The 22,707-nt window shown below is 55.8% G+C and overlaps 1 protein-coding gene across 11 annotated transcripts; it reads left to right on the top strand.

The window, feature by feature from the left end:
- Positions 1-2,213: 2,213 nt before the first annotated feature.
- Positions 2,214-22,646, top strand: Adcy6 (adenylate cyclase 6). Of its 11 annotated transcripts, none has more exons than XM_015993091.3 (22): positions 2,214-2,284; positions 7,899-8,760; positions 11,534-11,683; positions 12,082-12,203; positions 12,301-12,412; positions 12,583-12,710; positions 13,350-13,508; positions 13,593-13,734; positions 13,854-13,982; positions 14,268-14,293; positions 14,529-14,676; positions 14,923-15,020; positions 15,179-15,266; positions 15,433-15,549; positions 15,788-15,946; positions 16,251-16,429; positions 17,392-17,427; positions 17,513-17,642; positions 17,966-18,229; positions 18,928-19,132; positions 19,866-19,990; positions 20,193-22,646. In XM_015993091.3, exons 1-22 carry the CDS (start codon positions 2,244-2,246, stop codon positions 20,316-20,318), a joined length of 3,546 nt encoding a protein of 1,181 aa, XP_015848577.3. In that variant the 5' UTR covers positions 2,214-2,243; the 3' UTR covers positions 20,319-22,646. The 11 variants fall into 11 exon arrangements, with proteins under 11 accessions (XP_015848577.3, XP_042120584.2, XP_076412832.1 ...); XM_042264650.2 differs by having other exon boundaries at positions 2,229-2,284; positions 7,896-8,760; XM_076556717.1 differs by lacking the exon at positions 2,214-2,284 and adding an exon at positions 2,956-3,109.
- The last annotated feature ends 61 nt before the right edge of the window (positions 22,647-22,707 follow it).

Genomic DNA, 22,707 nt, shown 5'->3' with positions numbered 1-22,707 from the left:
CCTTTGCCCATCTCAGCTCCCTGCTGCTTTTTTTGAGTCAGGGTTCCAATATACAGACCTGGCTGGCTTAGCACTCACTCTGTAGACAAAGTTGACTCTGAACTTGCTGTGATCCTCCTGCCTCTGCCTCTAGAGAGCTCAGATTATAGGAATGCACTGCCACCATTCTAGATCACCTACCTTTCTTTCTGTTGAAAAAATATATTTATTTTTTAATATGTGTATGAGTGTTTTGCTTGCATGTATGTTCATATATCACATGTGTGCCTGGTGCCTGCCAACACCAGAAGAGGGTGTTGGATTTCCTGGGACTGGAGTTACAGATGGCTGTGAGCTGTCACATGGATGCTGGGAACCAAACTTGGGTCCTCTGCAAGAGCAACAAGTGCTCTTAGCCCCTGAGCCAACTCTTTAGCCCCTGACATTTATTTTATTTATTTATTTAGGTTTTTTTCAAGACAGGGTTTCTCTGTGTAGTTTTGGTGCCTGTCCTAGATCTCGCTCTGTAGACCAGGCTGGTCTCAAACTCACAGAGATCTACCTGGCTCTGCCTCCAGAGTGCCGGGGATTAAAGGTGTGTGCCACCACCGCCCTGCTATTTTTTTCTTTTAATTAAAAATTATTTTTTGGCCAGGTGTGGTGACACATACTTTTAATTCCAGTACTTGGGAGGCAGAGGCAAGAGGTTTTCGGTGAGTTCAAGGTTAGCTTGTTCTATATAGCAAGTTCCAGGGCAGCCTGGGCTGTATAGAAAGACCCTATCGCAAACAAAACAAAACAAAAACCCAAAACATTATTTTGTGTGTAGGAGTGTTTTGCCCGCATGCATGTCTGTATAGAAAATGTGTGCCTGGTGCCCACATGGCCCTCGGATCCCTGGGAGAGGAGTTATGATTGGTTATGAGCTGCCATGTAGGTGTGAGGAACTGAGCCTGGAGCCTTTGGAAGAGCAGCCAGTGCTCCTAATTGCTGGGTCAGCTCTCCAGCCTCTAGACCACATTTCTCTGTCTCAAACGCCTATTGCACTTCCCAAACTACATTATTTCAAAAAGGTGAGTAGTGGGTTCCTCCTGATTCGGATGGGAAGCAAATCTTGACAGTGGTGGGACCCATAGCCACTTGAAGAGAGATGTCAGTCAGAGACCTCAAAAGTTAAGTCACTGGCCAGTCCTTCCATTTGAGAACACGTATGGCAGAATAGGCAACCACTTTCTCATTAGAAAGAAATATCTATTTTAATTCGTGTGTATGAGTGTTCCAGTGCCTCGGAGGCCGGAAGAGGGTGCTGGGTCCCTTGGAGCTGGAGTAAATGCTAGGAACCAAACTCAGATGCTCTGGAAGAGGAGCAAGGACTTCTTAACTGACCCATCTCCAGCCCCTCAACTTATCTTCTTTTTCAAACATTACAACCAGCGCTTTCCTATCTAAACCCGAGACTCCTGTGAGAAAGAGAGAAAAAGAGCAGGAGGATTACACCCATTTTATGGGTGAGGCTCCAAGAGAGTAAGGGATGTTTTATCCACGGTAGTTTTTTGTTTGTTTGTTTTTGAGACAGAGTTTCTTTATGCAGCCCTGGCTGTCCTGGAACTCTCTATGTAGACCAGGCTAGCCTTGAACTCACAGTGATCCGTCTGACTCCGCCTCCCTAGAGCTGGGATTAAAGGCGTGTGTGTGTGTGTGTGTGTGTGTGTGTGTGTGTGTGTGTGTGTGTGTGTGTGTGTGTGTGTCTCACTAAACCCTATCAGTGCAAGGACCTCTTTCTTACCGCAAACATTTTGGGCTTAGGAACCCCAGATGGGATCTGGAAGGATCGACAGTTAGGCCTTGAAGGACCAAGAATGTAGGGAGAGCTCGCCTGCGTTTAGGACAGCTACAGGTCTGGCTGAGAGACTGGGGAGGGACTCAAAGGCAAGCTTAAGCCAATTCACCTACATCCCGGGAATCTCTCCTTCCTGGTTCCACCACTCTACCCCTCAAAGGGTTAAAGTAGCTTTCACATGATTTTCCCATCTCCCAGGTAACTTGGGCAGCTGCTTGCAAGGGAAATAAATAAACATCCCGGAACAATTTTTCAGTTCATGAACCTGGCAGTGCACCCCAGCCCCCCACATCAAAGAAGCACAACCCTTTGGGTAAAAGGTGCCGGGGGAGGGACTCTGCCAGTTGGCAGGTGCGGGGGGGGTGGGAGTGGGGGTGGGGAAGGGCTGCCCTAGAGAGCGTGGGGCCAGAGGGCGGCACCGAGAATGCCCCTGCCCGCGGCCCGATCCGGTTCTGGGTGCAGCAGGTTTGCGTCGGGCCCGGCGTCCCAGAGGGTTGGGGAAGCGGAAAGAAGTGGGGTGCGGGCGAGCGGGTGCCAGGCGCACACACCTGGCGCCTTGTGGAATGAAATCTTAATTAATTATTAAACTCAGCTCCCGCCGGAGGGAGCGGGGCCGCGGTGGAAAGGGAGGGCGAGCGGGCGGGCGCGGTGGGGGCTGGGGATGGGAGGAAAGTGGGGTGAGGAGGGGGCGCAGGGCACCCCGACAGGAAAGAAGCCGACCCTTTGGGGCGGGGCGGGCACCTTCACAGCCAGTGGGTGGCTTCGCCGGCCTCCGCGGACCCCCGGGTGAGGGCGGAGGGCACCCTGCAGGATGCCGCCCTGGGTGGAGGCGGGAGCGCGGGGCGGGCGGGCGCACCGACCCTCCCGCGGGGTCGGGAGCCCAGAACAGTGGCCGCTTGTTCGGCGGAGACCCGGGGAGGACGCGGCGGACAGGGGAGGGGGCGCGCGGGACTCTGGCCTCGCTCACCCGACTCGGGTCCCGGGGAGGGGAGTGGGCAGCTGTGCCCCCGCCTCTGGGAGGGGGAGGGGGTGCCCAGACAAAAGGAGCTTGTGCCTTTAAGGCGGGGAGTCCGGGAGCCGGCGGGGAGGGGACTTCTGGATCCGGGGTAGAGGGCGGCTGCGCTGGACAACAAGGGAGGGGGCGAGGGCCGGAGGCTCTGCCGCGCGGCGGGCGGGACAGCAGGGACGCGCGGGCACGGAGCAGCACGGCGGGACGGCCGGCCGGCCGGCCGGAGCCCGCGGGCGGGCGCGGCGGGGCGGCGAGCCGGGCCAGGCGCCGACCCCCGGCAGGTGAGCGCGGGGGAGCGGGCTCCGGCGAGGCTCTCGAAGCGATCACAGGGGAGTCTCGACAGTTTGCGGGGTGCCTGAGAAGTGCTGGAGGAGATGGGAACCCGGGGGCTCCTCGGGCCGGGCTGGAGGCTCCCACCCTCGCTCCACGCCACTGAGCTTTCCTTCCTGCACTCGCCAGAGTTTGCAGGCTCGCCCAGAGAAGCGGAGAAGCAGGCATGCTCCCGGGGAGGAGATGCCCCCTGAGGTTGGCATGGGGATGGGAGGGGGTGAGTTTGGAGTGTTTGAGACAGCTCTGAGAGGAGAGGGAGGCCCCTTCCCTGCCCTCACCCTGAACCTTTGGAATGAGAGGGTAGTATCAGTGCCTACTTCCCCAAGGCCTGTTGCGGGGTGGGCAGGGGTGGGGTGTGGTGTGGGCAGACTTTATTCAGAGCAGGCCCAGCGGCCTGACTGAAAAGCCAGAGGTGGGACTAGGTGGTGGGAGAGTCTTTCCGTGGATCTGTGTCCCCAGAATGCCTCTGTAGCCAGAGGGCCTGAGGGGAATTGTATGGTTGGAGCTGGCCATGGGAGCCTTTCTTGGCCCTTAGGGAGAACCAGGGCTGGGGTAGGCTGTGCTGAACCTCCAGGCCCTGGGGAGGTTCCCCTACATCTGGACAGGCCTGGATATTGAGAGGGCTGGGTTCCAGCATGGTGAGTGTCGGGCCTTCCCCTGGGCATAGCCTTCTATGTGAACTTTCCGAAGTCTTTTAAACCATTTTGCCAACCAGGGCAGAGGCAGATAGACCCCGGGGGATGAGGTGGCTGAGAGGTGGCCAGGAAGAGGGCTGGGCAGAAGAGTGGGCAGAGCCATTCTTGAGGCCAAGCCTTGGCTTCCAGACCCTGGTCTCGGGCTGAAGGATCAGGATTTGGGCGGGACTTGAGGTCTGGGAGACACTGGGCCTGGGACTATGGGACTTGGCGCTAAATGGACATGACTTTGGCTGTGGGAGCTGATTGTGTATGGAACAGCAGATCTGTGAGAGAGAGCAAAGGGACCAGGCCTCAGGGGAGGGGGAGGTCAGAGAGGCATAAGGCTCAAGAGCCTGAGGGCAGAAGAGGGACATGGTCTGCGCTTTTGGAATTCATGGAGAGGGGTCCCGGAACAGGGAGGTTTGGGGGGGGAGGGACATATAGAGACATTTTGTGGCTTGGAACAATGCCTTCTGGTTTCCTGCTGGACTAGCCTCGCCTGGAGGAGTGTTGAGAGCCCGCAAGTTCTCCAGGGTGGGCAGTGCCTGAGGAGGGCCCCGGGATGGGATAGTTGCACAGTTCCAGAGCTCTGAAGCCATCCCCGTGGGGAGTCAGCATGTTCTCCAAGGGCCATCCGTTTCTCTGATAGTGTCTGTCCCTTCCTCTGTGGTATGAACCAGATGCTAGGATGTGCTTCCAGGGGCTGGGAACATGGCCAGAAACAGGTCCTTTGGGAACAGAGACCTGGGCGGGTGGTGGTGGGGCGGGGGAGATAAGAGCGGGGAAGGGGACTGGAGAAGGGGAGGAGGCGGAAGCAAAATGTCACGGTGTGTGGAGTGGGGCGGTCCACAGTGGTACTGTGCACTCTGTGTTCTGTCTCCAGCAGCCCTGGAGACTGAGAGCAGGGACATAGGGTCTAATAGTGCCAGGCGTCTGATTGGCCGGAGGGGTGCATGTTCTCCTTGCTCATGACTGTTGTCTTTCCATCTCTTGGACACTGGCAGAGCTTTGCATTCAAAGGTTTGTAAGGTGGGGAGAACTAATATTTGTAGTGTACGACATGGCAGGGAGTGTGAGATTCTCTCATCAGGACCATTCCACTCCCACCTTTCGGGGGGAAGAGACTGAGAGTGTGTGTGTGTGTGGGGGGGGCAGGTGGCTAGCTTGTCCCAGCAGGATGGCAAATCCCTTTACGGTGTGAAACCTGGTCTTATGCCAAAGATCATGCTTCCAGTGAAGTGTTTTGAATAGCCAGGGTTTCTTTGGTGACCTTTTCCAAATGCCAGCCTGACCAGAAGTCTTGTACTTCTGGTTTATTTGTCCTTCAAGATGGTGCTGTTGGCATTAAGAAGTTGAAGGGCATGCTACCCTGTGGCTGTAGAAAGGACCCTGGCAGAACTTGGCCGAGGGAGACCCAGAGATGGAGTGCAGAGAAGTCCCCAGCTCAGGTTCTGCTTTCAGGTCCCCCCCCCCCCCGCCCCCCAGCAGCTGCTCAGAGTGTTGTTCTTCTCTCCCCAGTGTCTGGATCTGGGGCCACCTGGGGCAGGTGCTGTGTGAGCCAGCTCTCTAGTTCCCTAGTGAGTACAAATGTCAATGCTGCCAGCTCAGTAGGTACAAGGGGCCCCTCGGGGTGCCCTGCAGGCATGGAGGAGTGTGGCCCCGGTGGTGGTGGTGGTGTCATCCATGGGTGACACTGCATTCATGCTCACACGGGACACACGGGACACACGGTAAGGCGGTTGTTATGGAGTCATCCATGCCGGTCCAAGGCTTGTCTTGTCCTTCCCGGGAATTTAGGATCCAAGACTGATTTGGTTGTCCAGGGTCTCTACGTGGGTAGGCCATGGAAAATTGTCCTGTTCATCACCTTTTGTTTTTCTCAAATTTGTCCTGGTTCCCCCCACCCCCACCCCACCCCGCACCCCCCACCCCCACCCCCGCCACCCTCCGCCCATGGTCTTAGGACCAGCTTCACAGGCTTTTGGTGAAGATGGAAATCCAGATGAAATCAAGCATGTGAAAAGCTCTTGAAAGTTTGTGACAGAGAGAAAATATAATCTAGCTAACGTACGTCCGTCCACTCAGCAAACAGCAAACATATAGTAGTGGTAGACACCACAGTATACACACACACACACACACACACACACACACACACACAAACAAAACCTTGCCCAAATCCTTGCCTCCACCAAGTTGGCATTCCCGTTAGGAGTGACAGAGAACTGAACAAATAAGAAAAATTATAGAATGGCCGTTGCTGATAAGGGCCCTGGAGGGAGAAAAATTATAAAGCTGGGAAGAGAGATAGGGAGCCCCAGGAAAGGGAGTTGCTATTTTCAAAGGGTGGTAAGAGGCGTGCTGATAAGGGACTTGGGCTGTGACCTGAAGGAGCTCTTGTTCCGGATGGGAACAGTGAGTACCAGCGTGCTGGTCTGGGCTGAGCTCGGGGTACGTGGGAACAACAGACCAGCTGATGTGACAGGTGCCGTGAGGAAGATGAGGATTGTCATTATTAGTGGTTACTGGATGTTGGCCCCCCATAGCACCCATGCCCTCAAGCTTCCTTATTGTCTCCCCATCTCTTTATCTGTCATACTAAGCATGGGAGCCGAGGCCTTGTGCGTTCTACACAAGCATCTGCTACCAAACTCCACTCCATGCCCAGCCCAGCCCACCTTTCTTTTTGTCTTTTTTTTTTTTTTTTTTTTTTTTGGTCATATATTTATTGAGCACCTACTGTTAGCCAGACCCAGTACCTGGCTTTGGAGATAAAGTGCTGACCATAATATGTGTAGTTTCTACTGTCATAGAGCTTAGAGTCCTAGGGACAGAGGCATATATTAAACAAGGAATGATTTATTTATAAATGACAATAAGTCCTGTGGAGGAAATGAACAGAAGTGAAACTAGACCAAACTTGGTCTAGGGGTGGGTGGGGCTGGGAGGTCTTCCCTGAGGAAATAACACTTGAGCTGTGACCTGTGGGAGAAATTGAATTTAGCTTGCTGAAGTGTATGTGTGTGCTTGTGTATGTACGTGTGTGTGTGTGTGTGTGTGTGTGTGTGTGTGTGTGATAAGGATGTGGAAAGAGTGCCTTTTGTATAGAGGTCATCAATTGGCAGTTCAAAGTAGAACTCATTCCATTGACAGGATTTATTTGGCTTGTATGTAGCATTGTAAAATATATATCAATTAATAACATTTAAAAATTGGGAGATGTCATACTGAAATCCAAGGTTTTCTTTGGCTTCTGCTGAAAAAATTAGAAGTTCAGGCCCCATTGGGACACCAATGGCACTGGTCAACTGGTACTATGTGGTTCTTGTCCTCATGTCTCGGTCTGTCAAATGTGTTTTTCTCATTGTCCTCGACGTGGGTACCCTGGTTCGTGGTGGTGAAGTCAGTACTATTGGGTGGTGGTGGTGCACGCCTTTAACCCCAGCTCTCAGGAGACAAAGGCTGGGGCAGGCAGATCTTTGGGAGTTCGAGGCCAGCCTGGTCTACAGAGTGAGTTCCAGGACAGCCAGGGCTACACAGAGAAACCCTGTCTGGAAAAACCAAACCAAAACAAAACAACACTATTAACATTAGGGTAAATTATTAAGTGTACTGGCCTTGCCGGCTAGTCAAGCTTAGAATCTTGCTTTTTCTTTTTCTTTTTAATTTTTAAAACTTACTTTTATATGCATTGGTATTTTGCCTGTATGTATGTCTGGGTGAGGGTGTTGGATCTCCTGGAACTGAGCCATGGACAGCTATGAGCTGGGAATGGAACCCTGGGTCCTTCGGAAGAGCAGACAGTACTCTTAACCTCAGAGCCATCTTCTCTCCAACCCTCGGAATCTTGGTTTTTTTACTTGTATAGTAGCTGTGTCTTTTCCATCTCTCTATGTCCCAGTCCCTTACCTGTTGAGCGGGAAGGCTGCTGCCCCCTCTGGAGAGTTTTATCAGGATGTGGGGCATAGAGAACAGAGCTGTAGGAACTGCTCAGGGAATAAGCCGCTATGGTGGCTGTGGCCACAACGGTGGTATTAATACCCGTGCCCCTTCCTCCCAGCAGCATGTCATGGTTTAGTGGCCTCCTGGTTCCCAAAGTGGATGAACGGAAGACGGCTTGGGGCGAACGCAACGGGCAGAAGCGCCCACGCCATGGGACTCGGGCCAGTGGCTTCTGCGCACCCCGCTACATGAGCTGCCTTAAGGATGCAGAGCCCCCCAGCCCCACTCCCGCGGCTCAGGCTCCTCGGTGCCCCTGGCAGGATGAGGCCTTCATCAGGAGGCCTGGCCCAGGCAGGGGGATGGAGCTGGGGCTGCGGTCGGTGGCCTTGGGTTTTGATGACACTGAGGTGTCACCACCGCTGGCGACGGCTGAAGTGGCACCAGACACATCGCCTAGGAGCGGCCGGTCCTGCTGGCACCGGGTGGTGCAGGTTTTCCAGTCGAAGCAGTTCCGCTCGGCCAAGCTGGAGCGCCTGTACCAGCGGTACTTCTTCCAGATGAACCAGAGCAGCCTCACACTCCTCATGGCAGTGCTGGTGCTCCTCACAGCCGTGCTCTTGGCCTTCCACGCCGCACCCGCCCGGCCTCAGCCTGCCTATGTGGCCCTGCTGACCTGCGCCGCCACCCTGTTCGTGGCGCTCATGGTGGTGTGTAACCGGCACAGCTTCCGCCAGGACTCCATGTGGGTGGTGAGCTACGTGGTTCTGGGCATCCTAGCGGCTGTACAAGTCGGGGGTACCCTAGCGGCCAGCCCACACAGCCCCTCTGCGGGCCTCTGGTGCCCCGTGTTCTTCGTCTACATCACCTACACGCTCCTTCCCATCCGCATGCGCGCCGCAGTGCTCAGCGGCCTGGGCCTTTCCACCTTGCATCTGATTTTGGCCTGGCAGCTCAACCGCGGCGATCCCTTCCTCTGGAAGCAGGTAGGTGCCCTGGGGTGCCCTGGGGAGGTGTGGGAAGGGCACTTGCTGAGTTGGGAGATGTCTGGATCTATCAGGCTGGGGTTTCAGGGCTTGGCCTCTTGCTTGGACAGGTCCGTAGTGTGTTCCCCGGTAGGCCAGTCTTTACCTCTTTGGCCGAGGTCAGTGAAAAAGTAGTGTCGTCTGCAGACAGGCTGTGTGCAGGCCTTGCATCTCTGACCTCTTGTTGACCCCCTGAGACTCAAGCTCTGGTTGGTGTCAGCCCCCGGGAAGCAGCTGTAGGTGGTTAATGACACTTCCACAGGCAAAGGCCCCAGCTCCTTGCCAAAGGCTGTAGCCCATAGTCCACCATGGCCTCACAACACAGAGAGCAAGTTGTCTGGGGCTCCAGGGGTGAGAAGCTGGGTGCTTTGGCATGATGCCTTTCTTGGCCTGGAACAGAACATATGCTTTAAAAGTACCTTTGTAGCTAGTTTGTGGTGCAGCAAGTGCCCCCCCGGGCAGTGTCAGACCCCTTAAAGGGCCAGACCGAGCTCCCTGTGCTGGGTCCTAGGTTCTCTTCTAGGCGGCCTGGGAAGCAGGGATTTGGGGAGAACTCCTGTTCTAGGGGAGAAGCTTAGGAGTAGGGCCTCCCTTCCCCCTCTCGGGCCGGACTTGCCAGAAGGTGGGTGTGTGGCTCTTCTCTGCTCTCAGCTGGCCTGGTGCCCAGGGCCCAGCCCAGTGCCTGATGGGGGAGGCTGAGCCTGGGAGGCCCCGGAACTGCCAGCCTCCTACCTCCCCAGGGTGCCTGGCTTCGGTTTCACCCCGTGGGGGTCTCTGCAGATGCGTTCCTGGGATGGTAGAGAAAATTGTGCTGCTTGCGCCCATCTGTGGGGCTGTGGCTGCCCATTCAGCTTCTGGGAACGGAGAACAGTCTCATGTGCCCACCTGGGCCTGTGTTCCTGCATGGAGCAGGGACCTGTAGCCTCCTTGGCCAGCCCCTTCCCAGATCCAGCCCGACTCGTGTTCAGAGGGAGAACTCGTCTTCCTGACCCACTCGTTGAGACACGCTGAGCAGGGACATCGGTTAGGCTGGGGTCACCTCCAGAGCCTTGGCATCCATTTTTTTCTCACGGTAGATAGGGATATGTGTGTAGAGAGTTATTTCAGTCCCTCACCGCTCTTCCCCTTCCCTACACTGTGACTCACATTTTCCTCTTGGGCTCCTGGGGCCAGGAAGGGAAGTTGCCTGGATTGCCCCCTCCTACTCCCCCACTGGGGGCTATTCTTAGAAGCCCCCAAGGGAGATAGAGTGCCCCCTCTTCACCCCTGCTCCCGAGAGGGGAAGTTCTGCATGGGCTCTCTGGGAGCTGCGTGGACAGGGAGGGCAGCTGAAGGCCAGTGCCGGCGGGTCCGTGCTGGAGTTAAGAGCCCGGAGTTAGCCAGGCCTCAGTTTTCCACAGAGGAATCGAAGTCCTGTCCAAGTCTGCAGGGCTAGTTCTGGTTCAGGGCAGTTGGTGTGCATTCCCTCTCCTCTCCCTAACCATAGCCCTGCCCCTTGCAGCTTGGGTGGAGTCCCAGTGCCACGGTTTAACCCCTGAGTCTCCAGCAACACTGAGACGCGCTTCCCTTGGACTTGCTCTCCAGTCAGTTCTGCTGACTGATTTAGGACTGGCTGTGCTGTGGGTGAGGGCTTAGGCATGAGGCCTTGGTGGGGTGTGTGTGTGTGTAAGAGATGGAGGCGTGAGAGGGAGGGAGGAGGAGGAGGAGGAGGAGAATCATACTTGGTAGTAGGGGTGGCCATGCGTCCTTTCTACTAGTCGGATTGATGGTTGCCTAGCTCTGAGACTGGCCTTCAGGAGTGGGCTATACCAGACAGTGGGGTTAGGACAGAGGCTCTGGAGTCTGATTGTCCAGGATTCCAGTCTCATGCCAGCCATAACCAACTGTGGGCTCTTGGGCAAGTAACCGGGCTCCTCTGTGTTTGACTCGCTCAACTGTGAAGTAGGATGCTGTTACCTTATTCGCAGACGTGTGAGAAATCCATCAGTTAACGTATGGAACTCATCCTTAGGATCCTAGACATTGCAGGTGGCCAGCAAACTGGCAGCTATAATAACAACAGCAATAGCGGCTTACATCTGCGATCCCATCACTTGGGAATCTGAGGCAGGAGGATCGCCGTGAGTTTGAGGCCAGCCTGTAATATCACATAGTGAGACCCTATCTCAAAAATTCAACAGTAACAACAAAACCCAATAGTGGTCATTCTTATTATTCAATCTGGCGTTGGGGAGGCTTTAGAGATATTATCCCTCTTGTTTGGGCTACAGTTGAGTAAATGGAGGCCTAGACAGAGGAAGTGGCTTGTCCTGGTTCACCTGGTTTACCCAGAAGTGGATGGGAAGCTCGGACCTCCTTGGTGCTGCGCTGTGAGGAGAGCCGCACGCAGAAGGAACACTTGCCTGTTGTTAGCATTGTTTGTGGGGCAGGAGATTACAGGGTGCCTGGGCTAGGACCGTAGGTAACCTATGTGGCTGTGGTTGGTGTTCCTGCTTCTGAAGCTGTGAGCAGCTCATCTTTCTGGTCAAAGAGTGATCTAGGCAGGCTGGGATCTGGAGATCTGTAGGGGGGAACAGTGTGTCACAGGGATGGCCCAGCTTGGGGACAGAGTGCGGGGCTTTGTTTCCTGCTCACAGTATGTCCTGAGAGAGCCCAGGAGCTAGTGTGCGTGGGGGTGCGGATGCTTGGGTGCTGGGGAGATGGTCATTCGCCTGCCTGTGCCACCCTTCTACAGCTCGGTGCTAACGTGGTGCTCTTTCTCTGCACCAACGCCATCGGCATCTGCACACACTACCCTGCTGAAGTGTCTCAGCGCCAAGCCTTTCAGGAGACCCGAGGCTACATCCAGGCTCGGCTGCACCTGCAGCATGAGAATCGCCAGCAGGTGGGGGCCACTTCCCTCAGCTGGGGCATTCCTTTCTCTTCACCCCCAGTACCTTGTCGATCAGACCTGCGGCCGCCTTGTCTGTGGCTATGGAGCGCAGTGTGAATGGTCCCCAAGGACTGTGCATCATCATCACACAAGCCCCTGGGAGTCCTGTCCTGTTCAAGGGTGGGAGGGAGCATACAGGAGTGCGCGGGGCGGGGTGGGGGGTGGGGAGGCTGCATTGAGAGCTAGGATGGATGACTTCTGAGGGCAGTGTTAGGCAGCATCCGTCGGGCCAAGGTCCAGAAGGGATGCTCAGGTCACAGAGATATGGTAGGGCTCTGGGAATGTGGAAGGAACAAGAAGGATCAAAATGGGAAGCAAAGAGGTAGTAGTGGTTGAAACCACTGGTCTAGGAACGGCTGCTGCTATCGGTGTTGCCCCAGCATGTTGCCATGGAGATGAAAGAAGACATCAACACGAAAAAAGAAGACATGATGTTCCATAAGATCTACATCCAGAAGCACGATAATGTCAGGTAGAATGGGGAGAGGGGACGGTGCCAAGAGGGTTGCCGGGTGTCACAGAGTCCTCGAGGGCTATGAGGCCCATCTCTCTTCTGCTGTTATCCACAGCATCCTATTTGCGGACATTGAGGGCTTCACCAGCCTGGCCTCCCAGTGCACTGCGCAGGAACTGGTCATGACCTTGAACGAGCTCTTTGCCCGGTTTGACAAGCTGGCTGCGGTAAGGGTGCTGGGGCCTGGGGACTGTGCCAACCGCGATGACCTCACAGCATCGCTGGAGGCATTTGGGGGAGTGGATGTGGGGGGGCAGAGGTTGCGCTGAAGGTGGTGGGCCAGGTGTGCTGGGTGATCAGGAGAGTGAAGGTGATCTCTCCACCTCTTCCTCTTTAGGAGAATCACTGTCTGAGGATCAAGATCTTAGGAGACTGTTACTACTGTGTGTCAGGGCTGCCCGAAGCCCGGGCAGACCATGCCCACTGCTGTGTGGAGATGGGAGTGGACATGATCGAGGCCATTTCGTAAGCAGTGCCCCTTCCCAGGCCTTCTGCATCTGTGGCTTCCCGGGCTGCTCCTACTCTGATGTGTCTTTAGGAATTTTCCCTCGTCTTTGTAGCTCTTTCTTTATCTCTGAGATGGGGAGGAGAGTGGATCTTCCTCTGCTCTGTGTGAAGACCCCTGTGCTGCTTCTGACCCCAGCCTGCTTGCTGGAGGGTTCAGGGAGCTGCCAAGCAGGCCAGAGCTGGCAACAGCTCAGTCCTACAGGGTAGTGGTAGCCCCTGTTGGACATAGTTCTTAAGCCTTTGTCCTTGAGTCCCAGGTATCCTCCTGCCCATGTCTAGTCAGAACTGTGCTTCTCTCCCCTGCTTCTGCTTCTATCTTTGCCTGGGCTGCTTGGATTTTTTTTTTTAATTTTTAAAATCACATTTGTTTATTTACTCTGTGTGTGTATGTAAGTGTGGATGCACCTGTCATGGTGCATGTATGCTGGTCAGAAGTTAATTTTCTCCAACTGTGGTGGGTCCCGGGGACCAAACTTGGGTAGTCAGGCTTGGTAGACGGTGCCTTTACCACTGAGCCATCTTGCTGGCCTCAGAGTGGGTTCTTGACTAGAGGACGAGAAGACAGCTTGGAACTGATCTGGAGTTGCCTCTCCCCAGGCTGGTGCGTGAAGTGACTGGTGTAAACGTGAACATGCGTGTGGGCATCCACAGTGGACGTGTGCACTGCGGCGTCCTTGGCCTGCGGAAATGGCAGTTTGATGTGTGGTCCAATGACGTGACCCTGGCCAACCACATGGAGGCTGGAGGCCGGGCCGGGTGAGTGGAAGGGTCCAGTTGGTGGCAGGGGTGGGTGGGTGGGTGGGTGGGAGAGCCAGGGTCTTACCTCCTGGCCCCATACAGTCGCATCCACATCACTCGGGCCACGCTGCAGTACCTGAATGGGGACTATGAGGTGGAGCCAGGCCGCGGTGGTGAACGCAACGCGTACCTCAAGGAACAGTGCATCGAGACCTTCCTCATCCTGGGCGCCAGCCAGAAACGGGTCAGGGGCCAGGGCAGGAATGCTGGGAGGGGCTGGAGGGAAAGAAGCGCACAGGGAGGCGCTGGCAAAGGCCTTCTGGGGGTTCCACTTCTGAGCCTGCGTTCACGCTGGTCACACAGAAAGAGGAGAAGGCCATGCTGGCCAAGCTGCAGCGGACGCGCGCCAACTCCATGGAAGGGCTGATGCCACGCTGGGCACCTGATCGTGCCTTCTCCCGGACCAAGGACTCCAAGGCGTTCCGCCAGATGGTGAGGGGCTCGCTCTCCGCACTGTGTGTGTGTGTGTGTGTGTCACTTTGTGGTTCCCCTCAAAGTGAGGGAATGTTCTGTCCCCCTTCTTCCTATAGCTGTCATCTCCACGTATGTGTTCTAAAATTGGAAGCGGGGGGAATAGTTTCACCCAAAGGGCCACAAGTCTCCCGAAGTGTGTGTGGAGATACTCCCGACCTAGTATTAGATAGAATAGGAAAGGTACTGGGGTGGTGATCGCGGTTCGCCTCTCTCCTCCCTCACCCATTCTGTTTCTTCTTCCAGGGCATTGATGATTCTAGTAAAGACAAGTAAGTTGGTCTATGGGATGGGGCGGGCCAGGGAGGGAGGGAGGCGGCGTGTGTGGCCTGGGATGGGCTGTGGGAGCGGAGACCTCCCATTGCTTACGGTGTGTAGGAGGAGCAGGTACCACACACATAGCTCACGGAGCCTTCTTCGGCTGCGGCCGGAGCCTTGCCCTTCTCATTGCTTATCACGCGTCATGCATTATTCACGCACCCGGTGAAACCTGTGTCCTGTTATCAGCCGTGGTGCCCAAGATGCTCTGAACCCTGAAGATGAGGTGGATGAGTTCCTGGGCCGTGCCATTGATGCCCGGAGCATCGACCAACTGCGTAAGGACCACGTGCGCCGGTTCCTGCTCACCTTCCAGAGACAGGACCTTGAGAAGAAGGTTTGGGGGATACCGGGGCCGAAGGACAGGGCTGGAGGGAGGGAGGGCCTAGCTGGGAGGCTAAACACAAGTTGAAGGAGCAGGAGGACGTGTTGGGGAGGGAAGAGACCACTGCACGAGTGTCAGCTCATATAAATCGGGCCCGCTCTTCCCCACGAGGCCCTGGGAGTGCCCTGCTCTTGCTGTCCATGTCATCCCTGCCCAGGCAGGACCCAGCACCCAGCTCACTCTCCTCTCTCCCCTCAGTATTCGCGGAAGGTGGACCCTCGCTTCGGAGCCTACGTCGCCTGCGCCCTTCTGGTGTTTTGCTTCATCTGTTTCATCCAGCTCCTCATATTCCCACAGTGAGTCCCCATCCCTCTCACTACATCCCCAACTTTCCTAACCCGCCCCCCCCCCCCCCCCCCCCGTGCAGGCCGCTGGTCTCTGAGATCTGTTCTGGGGGAGGGAACAAGGATGCCCAGACTTTGCTGATTTCCCCCCGGTCCTTGTCCTGCTCCAGCTCCACCCTAATGCTTGGGATCTACGCCAGCATCTTCTTGCTGTTGCTGGTCACTGTGCTGATCTGTGCCGTGTGCTCCTGTGCTTCTGTAAGTAGGGGGGACTTCCCCGAGACCGTTGGGGGAAGCGGGGGTTCCCGTGGAAAAGGGAGGAGGAGGAGGAGGAGGAGGCCATGTCTCTTGTTAGACCCTCTTCTTGGCTGGTCTTCCCTCTTAGCCAAGGTCGCTTCTAACTCTTGGTCTCTTGCTGTCGAAGCTCTTCCCCAAGGCCCTGCAGCGCCTGTCCCGCACTATCGTCCGCTCACGGGCGCACAGCACGGCAGTTGGCATCTTTTCAGTTCTGCTCGTGTTCATCTCCGCCGTCGCCAACATGGTAATTCTCCCATCTCCACCCTATGCCAGGCACTTTGTGAGAACTGAGAGTGTTTCCAGCCTTTGGGGAGCCTGCTGCCATGGGGCGGGGGCGGGGGCAATTCTCGTTCTCTCGCTTTGTCTCTCCCTTTCTTTCCTCACCCCTGAGAATTCTAGTCCGTGAAGTATAAGGCGCCCAGGTGGAACCCTTGTAACCCTTTCTTTCCTTGGCTATCCTGACGTACCCCCAACTTTTTCAGTTCACCTGCAATCACACCCCGATAAGGACCTGCGCGGCCCGGATGCTGAATTTAACCCCAGCGGATGTCACCGCCTGCCACCTACAACAGCTCAATTACTCTCTAGGACTGGATGCTCCCCTGTGTGAGGGCACCGCACCCACCTGCAGCTTCCCTGAGGTGTCCGAGCAGTGTTCAGGCAGAGGGGGTTGCTTTGACACAGTTTTCGGTCCCTCTGTGCCAGGCTTGGTGATGGGCACCCCAGAGCCAGGAACTCAAAGCGTTCCCCCAACTCTAGGAGTAACCAGCCCCCCCCCCCGCCCCCGCCCCTGTGTAGCTGGGCATGAGCTGTAAAAGGAGTTGGGGCTGGAAGGTGGTGGGGGAGGTTAGTGAGGCAGGGGGATGCAGGGTTCTTCCTGCTCTGGGCGCCGCCTCGGTCTTTGCCGTCACCCAACACGTCCTCTGCTGTCATCCTCTCCCCCAGTACCTCGTCGGGACCATGCTGCTGAGTCTCTTGGCCAGCTCTGTCTTCCTGCACATCAGCAGCATCGGCAAGCTGGCTATGACCTTTGTCTTGGGCTTCGTCTATTTGGTGCTGCTCTTGCTGGGACCCCCGGCCACCATATTTGATAACTATGACCTGCTGCTTGGCGTCCATGGCTTGTAAGTTCACTCTCGGCCCCTTCTGTGTCTGTCTCCCCGACCCTTCTGGGCTGAGAGTCTCCGGAACGGAGGCCCTTGGGATGTACAACTCACTTGTGGGAGAAAGGGAAGGGAGAGGGTAGAGTTCCCCCTGGCACGTGACCTTAGGTATTTACCCCCCAAAATTCCAGTTGTGACAAATTCCTGGGTCTTCAGGCTAGACCAAAAAAAAAAAAAAAAAGAAAAAATCCCCACATTTGCGTGGTGCTTTCCTACCCACTGTGGTTTAGTTTTTGTTTTTTGAGACAGGGTTTTTCTGTATGGCTTTGGCTGTCCTGGAACTCACTCTGTAGACCCCAGGCTGGCCTCAAACTCACAGAGATCCACCTGACACTGCCTCCCGAGTGCTGGGATTCAAGGTGTGCCTGTGACGACCACCCGGCTCTGCCCACTGTCTTACCATGTGTAGTTCACTGCATGGGGGCAGAGCTCTGACTAAAAGCCAACCCTTCTGGCCCCTTGTGATAGGTGGCCATAGTGTGTGACAGGGACGGTAAGAGTCTGCTGGGCTTAAGTCCTCAGCCTGCTTCTCATTAGCTTTGTAACGTTAGTGAGTTAACTTCTCCTCGGTAAATGTTAGCACGACCTGTCTCTCGGGCCAGTGGGGACTGGTACAGTGACGAACGCTTCTGGAGCCTGATGACATCCTTGGCACATGCCGAACCTTTCAGATGTGGCACTTTAGGTCTGACCCCTGTTTCCCTGACGAGGCTTTGAAGCAACTTGTCCTGGCCTGTTTAACGGCTAGCTGAGGAAGACCTGCTCGGGAAAGGCTTAACCTTTGCCCCCGTTGGGCTAATTTATATGAGCGGAGGCTCTGCCCACAGGCTGCATTAGTGACTGGGCTCATCCAGGGAGTCTCTGTGGCCCTCCAGTATCCCTCTGGCAGCCAGCAGCCAGTGACTTTTGTATCTTCCTGCCAGGGCTTCCTCCAATGAGACCTTTGATGGGCTGGACTGGTAAGTGGGGGCTCCGAGACAGCAATTTTGGGGGGCTGGTCGGTGTCTCCTCCAGACACCAAGCAGGCCTCTTGGTTATTTTCAGCCCAGCTGTAGGGAGGGTGGCCCTCAAATATATGACCCCCGTGATTCTGCTGGTTTTTGCCCTGGCCCTGTATCTGCACGCACAGCAGGTGGAATCAACCGCCCGCCTGGACTTCCTCTGGAAACTCCAGGTGATTCGGATGGACCTCCGTGGGAGGGAGAGGCTTCTGGGGGGCAGAGCCTAGGCCAAGCCAGGAGCGCACCTCTTGCTAACTGGCCAGGGCTGAGGCCGCCCGAGCCCACCCTGGTTCCATGCCTTCTCTATGTCCACATCTCCTGTCCCCTCTCCCACCCTGCCCCTGCCCCCGTCACCCCTTTGCCTGTCGTTTAGGCCTTCTGTGCCCGGGTCTTTCTTCCTCCACGTGGCTCCCTCTGATGCCCATCTTCAGGCCTTGGCCACTGCGCCCGCCCCTTGTGGATGTTGGGCAGTGGGTGACGGATGTGGTGCCCACAGGCCACAGGGGAGAAGGAGGAGATGGAGGAGCTTCAGGCCTACAACCGGCGCCTGCTGCACAACATTCTGCCCAAGGACGTGGCCGCCCACTTCCTGGCCCGCGAGCGCCGCAACGATGAGCTCTACTACCAGTCCTGCGAGTGTGTGGCTGTCATGTTCGCCTCCATTGCCAACTTCTCCGAATTCTATGTGGAGCTGGAGGCCAACAACGAGGGCGTCGAGTGCCTGCGGCTGCTCAATGAGATCATCGCCGACTTTGATGAGGTGCTTGCTCCTTGACTAGTGCTGGCCGAGTGGGGGTGGTTCGGGGACCAGGGGAATGGGGCAGACTCGGGGTGGAAAAGCCGTGGATTAGACGGGGTGAGTCCCGTCCCTGGCCCCGTCAGAGGCGGCAAGGTGGTCAGCCTCAGTGGGCCGGGGTCATCCTTGTTGAGAATCAGAAGAGGACATGAGGGTCCAGGAGGAGGATGACAGGATGGATAGGCATCGGGTGATGTGATGGAGGAGGGAGACCGTAGTCTGTGGGAAAATCCCTATGAGACCGAGCAAGCGAGATGGTCTCTTGAATAGTGAAAATGGGAGCAAAATGGGAGGACCTGTCCTGAACACCCAGGTCAGGGATGGAGTGTTATTATGAGGAAAGTCCCTCCCTCACTCTGGGACACAGTTCCCCAAAACACGTCAGAGTGTTTCTGCTGCAGGGGACCATCATTAACCTTCTGAAGCTGGGTACCCAGGTCCTTGCCCAGGGTCCCGAAGTGCCTTTCTCGGCTTCTCAGACCGACACTGAGGATAGCAATTGGAAGGGGGCTCACCCAGACAGTGGGGGCTACTGAGGGCGGAGGAGAAGAGAGCTAAGGAATGACAAGGAGTGAGCTTTGAAGAGACCAGGGTCTGGCTTGACAGACACCCCCCCCCACACACACACCTCCTCCCCCTCCCCCAACCCCGCCCTCGTCCAGATCATCAGTGAGGAGAGGTTCCAGCAGCTGGAGAAGATCAAGACCATCGGCAGCACCTACATGGCCGCCTCTGGGCTGAACGCCAGCACCTATGATCAGGTGGGCCGCTCCCACATCACCGCCCTGGCAGACTACGCCATGCGGCTCATGGAGCAGATGAAGCACATCAATGAACACTCCTTCAATAATTTCCAGATGAAGATCGGTGAGGGCCTGTCTGTCTTTCTGGGACGGTTTGTGGGTAAAGCTGAAGGTATGGGTTGAGTACGGTCCCCCATTCTCCATCAGGATTCCTTAGAGTTCCCGCCTCCCACCCTCATGGCAAGTCTGGTACTAAGGACAAAGACCATTTACTTTGAGTCTTCCGTGGGCTGGGGTCTTGTCCTAGATATGTTGAGTGCGTTTTAATTCTCACATTAAGCACCTTCCTCCCCCCTTTAAAAGGAGAATGACCCTCAGAGCTGAGCTCGGCCAAGCTTGGAGGACTAGTAGGCAGCTTTGTCCTAAGGCCACTGTCTGGCATCTGTGTGTGCCCAGTCTGATTCGAGAGACACTTCTCGAATGCACTGGTGGAAGGCAGTGATTAACAGCCTAGGTCTGGAGTCTGGCTTGACTTCCCACAGCTCTGTTTACAGGCTCGGGAAGTTAGTTACCCCAACATCTTGTCCGTAAGAGGGTAGCAGCAATATGAGGGGTGAACGCAGAGATGCATCCAGCGTGTACAGCAATAGTTGTCTGGACTCAGGGAAGCAACCTCAGCTGTCACACCCAGACTTTTGTTGTTTTAAATCACCAGAACAATCGTCCCCTTTCCACGTTTTTCTCCTCCCCCCTTGGGTCCTTCTCAAGATGCAGGGGAAGATGAATTGCTGGAGTGATCCTGGTGCATCCTAGCCTCAGTCTCTTGCTCTCGACTTTTGCTGTTATCTCTACTTCAGGGTTGAACATGGGTCCAGTTGTGGCAGGTGTCATTGGGGCCCGGAAGCCACAGTATGACATCTGGGGAAATACAGTGAATGTCTCCAGTCGTATGGACAGCACTGGGGTTCCTGACCGAATACAGGTGAGGGGATGTGAGGCAGGTTGGGAGGGGTGAGGGTCTAGAGGGCTTTCACCAGTCTCTCTGCAGGCCAGGGGCAGGGTGGCTTTCTTCTCTGGCTGTGGGGGTAGGGAGGGGAGCTGGCCTGATGGAGAACTCCCTACTGGGTTTCTTGTCAATGCATCGAGGAATCCGGGCTAAGCAGGCTCCCTTCCCGCTTCCCCAGGTGACCACGGACCTTTACCAGGTTCTAGCTGCCAAGGGCTACCAACTGGAGTGTCGAGGGGTGGTCAAGGTGAAGGGTAAGGGGGAGATGACCACCTACTTCCTCAATGGAGGTCCCAGCAGTTAGCAGAGCGCAGCTGAGATTCAGCTGAAGGGACCAAGGTGGGCATTGAACGGACTTTCTGCTCGCTGGGTGGAGCTGCCGCAGGGGCCACTGGGCCTCCCCAGATCTTGCTGACGGCAAAAGGGACCACCGCGGTGGGCTGTGCTCCGACCATGTTCGTCTGCCTTCGAAATGGCGAAGGAGGGGACACCAAGAGGATTATCCAAGTGACTTTCTGAACTGGAGTAGGGGCCGTTTGCTGTCCTCGTTTGCGGAAACAGCGGAGGGGGCGGCAGCGGCGGCAGAGGCCAGGTAGCCCTCCTGCGTGAGAGTCCAATGGCAGTTCACTCTACCTGCTGTTTCCCTGTCTGGGCGACAGGCTCAGGGCTGGGTCATCCCTTCCCCTGTTTTTCCTGGGACTATTTTGTACGAAGACCGGGGCGGGCATGAGGAATGCCTGTTCCATGCTTGCCTTTGCTCGGCTGTGCCCTCAGCACGGGTCCTGGGCACTCCCAGCCCCAGCCAAGTCTCCTTCCTAGGCACAAGGCAGAGGAAGGAGGTACTGTGGGGACCCAGCTCTGACCACATTTCAGGGGAATGTTTCCATTTGCCAAATCCTAGTCCCGTGATCTGTCCCCAAAGGGGAACAAAGGGACCTCTGATAACGCAGACTTAGCCTCAGTTCCTGCACGCTCCAGGGAAAGGGGTATCTGGCCCCATTGGTACTGTGAAAATGACCAGCCAGAGTGTAAACCCGTGTGTGTGGGGACATCGGAAGAGCAGGAACTGGACGTTCACCTGCAGGTGCCGGAGAGTACGGGCGGCCAGGGAAGAAGGATAGCGCCACACTGACCTGGCCCCAGTGTGGCCAGGGTCAGCTCCCTCGGCCCGAGTGCTCACTTGCTGTCTGCTGGCAAGGGGGCATGGAGCGCCTCTACCCCTTATATTGCCAAATAGAAAAGAGTCAGGGTTCCAAGAAATTGGTGACCCTGACCTCAAACCTGGCCTCCTCCTGAGTCTGGCACCAGGGAGGGCCTGTGCATTTGTGTAGCTGTGTGTGCATGTTGCTTTTGTGTGTGTGTGTTTTCTAGGTCTCTGTGTGTCCGTGTGCTCCAGCTCCTCAGCTCCCTGCGTGGGGCTGCCTCTCTCCTGGGGACCTCTGCCTTCTGTTGTTGTCAGGGTTTCCTGTTTCAAGGGATGGAGGGAAATGCCCAGGTTGCGCAGGAATGGGATGGGGTTTGGAAGCAAAATGAAGAGCCGTCTGGGAAGAGGAGTCCTTTTTGTGCCAAATCCCTAAGTGCCATTCGGGGGCCACATGTGCAGTCTGACTGTCTCCCTGCCTAGGGCAGGGGCCCAAGCACCTGCTTAACGTCTAGTGTTCCTTGCACTTGAACTCTTGAAAGTTGATGAGGTGGAGGCTCAGGCACTCCCTGGGTCCCTCAGCTTGTGTCTTGGGGTATGGTATACTTTCTGGCTGGGGTAGTGTGGGATCCCTCTGAGGACCCAGATTTTGGTACTAGGGGATGGAGCTGGGAAATTTAAACTCGGTTCTCCCAAGCCTTCAGCCTGAATCTAGCATGGCCAGACTCCAGGCCTGGCTTCCCATCCTCACGAAGCCTGCAAGGGTTGGACTCTGTTCTTCTCTTTCTGTCCTGCCTGCCTTTGACCCCTGCAGCCCCCTGGACCCTGGGCTGAATTAGTTGGTGCCTTGGTTGTCTGTCTGAACCTATTTAAGCCAGAGTCCTGATTGAAGATCACTTTGTCTTAGACGCCGACGAGAGGGCAGAGCAGAAAGCGTTTCGTGGGGGTATGGAAGGGGCAGGCTTTGCCTTGCTCATGCTCCTGGCACCAGCTCTCTGCAGAGGCCTGGTTTCTGACCTGGTACTGCCTCCCTGGGAACTTCCATGTTCCAGTTGATGGACCACTGGGCACTTGATTAGCTGAGGCTGAGAAGAGAGAAGATTAGCTGGTCCAGACAGAATATTCCTCCGTCTCCCCAAGCTGTATTCCCGGATAGGAAGGGACGACTTGATGTCATCGGGGTGGGAGTGAGTAAGCCAGAATGGGAAGAGCTCAGCTTTGGGTGATATGTCTGCTTCTTGCCAGGGGGAGGGGCCTGTCCACACCCTGGCTCCCTGTACCACAGTGCCAGCCATGGCCTTCCTGAGTCACCCACCGTTGCCCCTTTCCTCACTGGTTGGTGGAGGTGTTGGGGTAACGGGAGGCCATGGGCTTTGGTTTTATAAATGTAACCACTGTGGGAGTGGGGGAGGGTGGTGTACCATGTATTTCAGTGAAATATTTAATATATTTAAATATCAATAAAATCAAACTCTTTGTAAAAAAAAAAAATGTCCTGTTCTTTGCAACTATCTGGGCCCTGGGTTGGGTCAGAAGCGACAAAGCCTGGTGC

This window comes from Peromyscus maniculatus, chromosome 20, assembly GCF_049852395.1.
Source record: "Peromyscus maniculatus bairdii isolate BWxNUB_F1_BW_parent chromosome 20, HU_Pman_BW_mat_3.1, whole genome shotgun sequence".
Taxonomy (NCBI): Eukaryota; Metazoa; Chordata; class Mammalia; order Rodentia; family Cricetidae; genus Peromyscus; species Peromyscus maniculatus.
The sequence above is the reverse complement of the archived record's forward strand: the minus strand, read 5'-3'. Positions and strand labels throughout refer to the sequence as shown.

What these genes read in the sequence shown, in the direction of transcription:
- Adcy6 (XM_006974374.4), top strand. Translation starts at nt 7,843, where the DNA reads ATGGTGGCTGTGGCCACAACGGTGGTATTAATACCCGTGCCCCTTCCT. An exon ending in GACATGATCGAGGCCATTTC is followed by an intron (nt 12,711 to 13,349) that starts GTAAGCAGTGCC and finishes GCCTCTCCCCAG; the next exon opens with GCTGGTGCGTGAAGTGACTG. An exon ending in CCAAGGCGTTCCGCCAGATG is followed by an intron (nt 13,983 to 14,267) that starts GTGAGGGGCTCG and finishes TTCTTCTTCCAG; the next exon opens with GGCATTGATGATTCTAGTAA.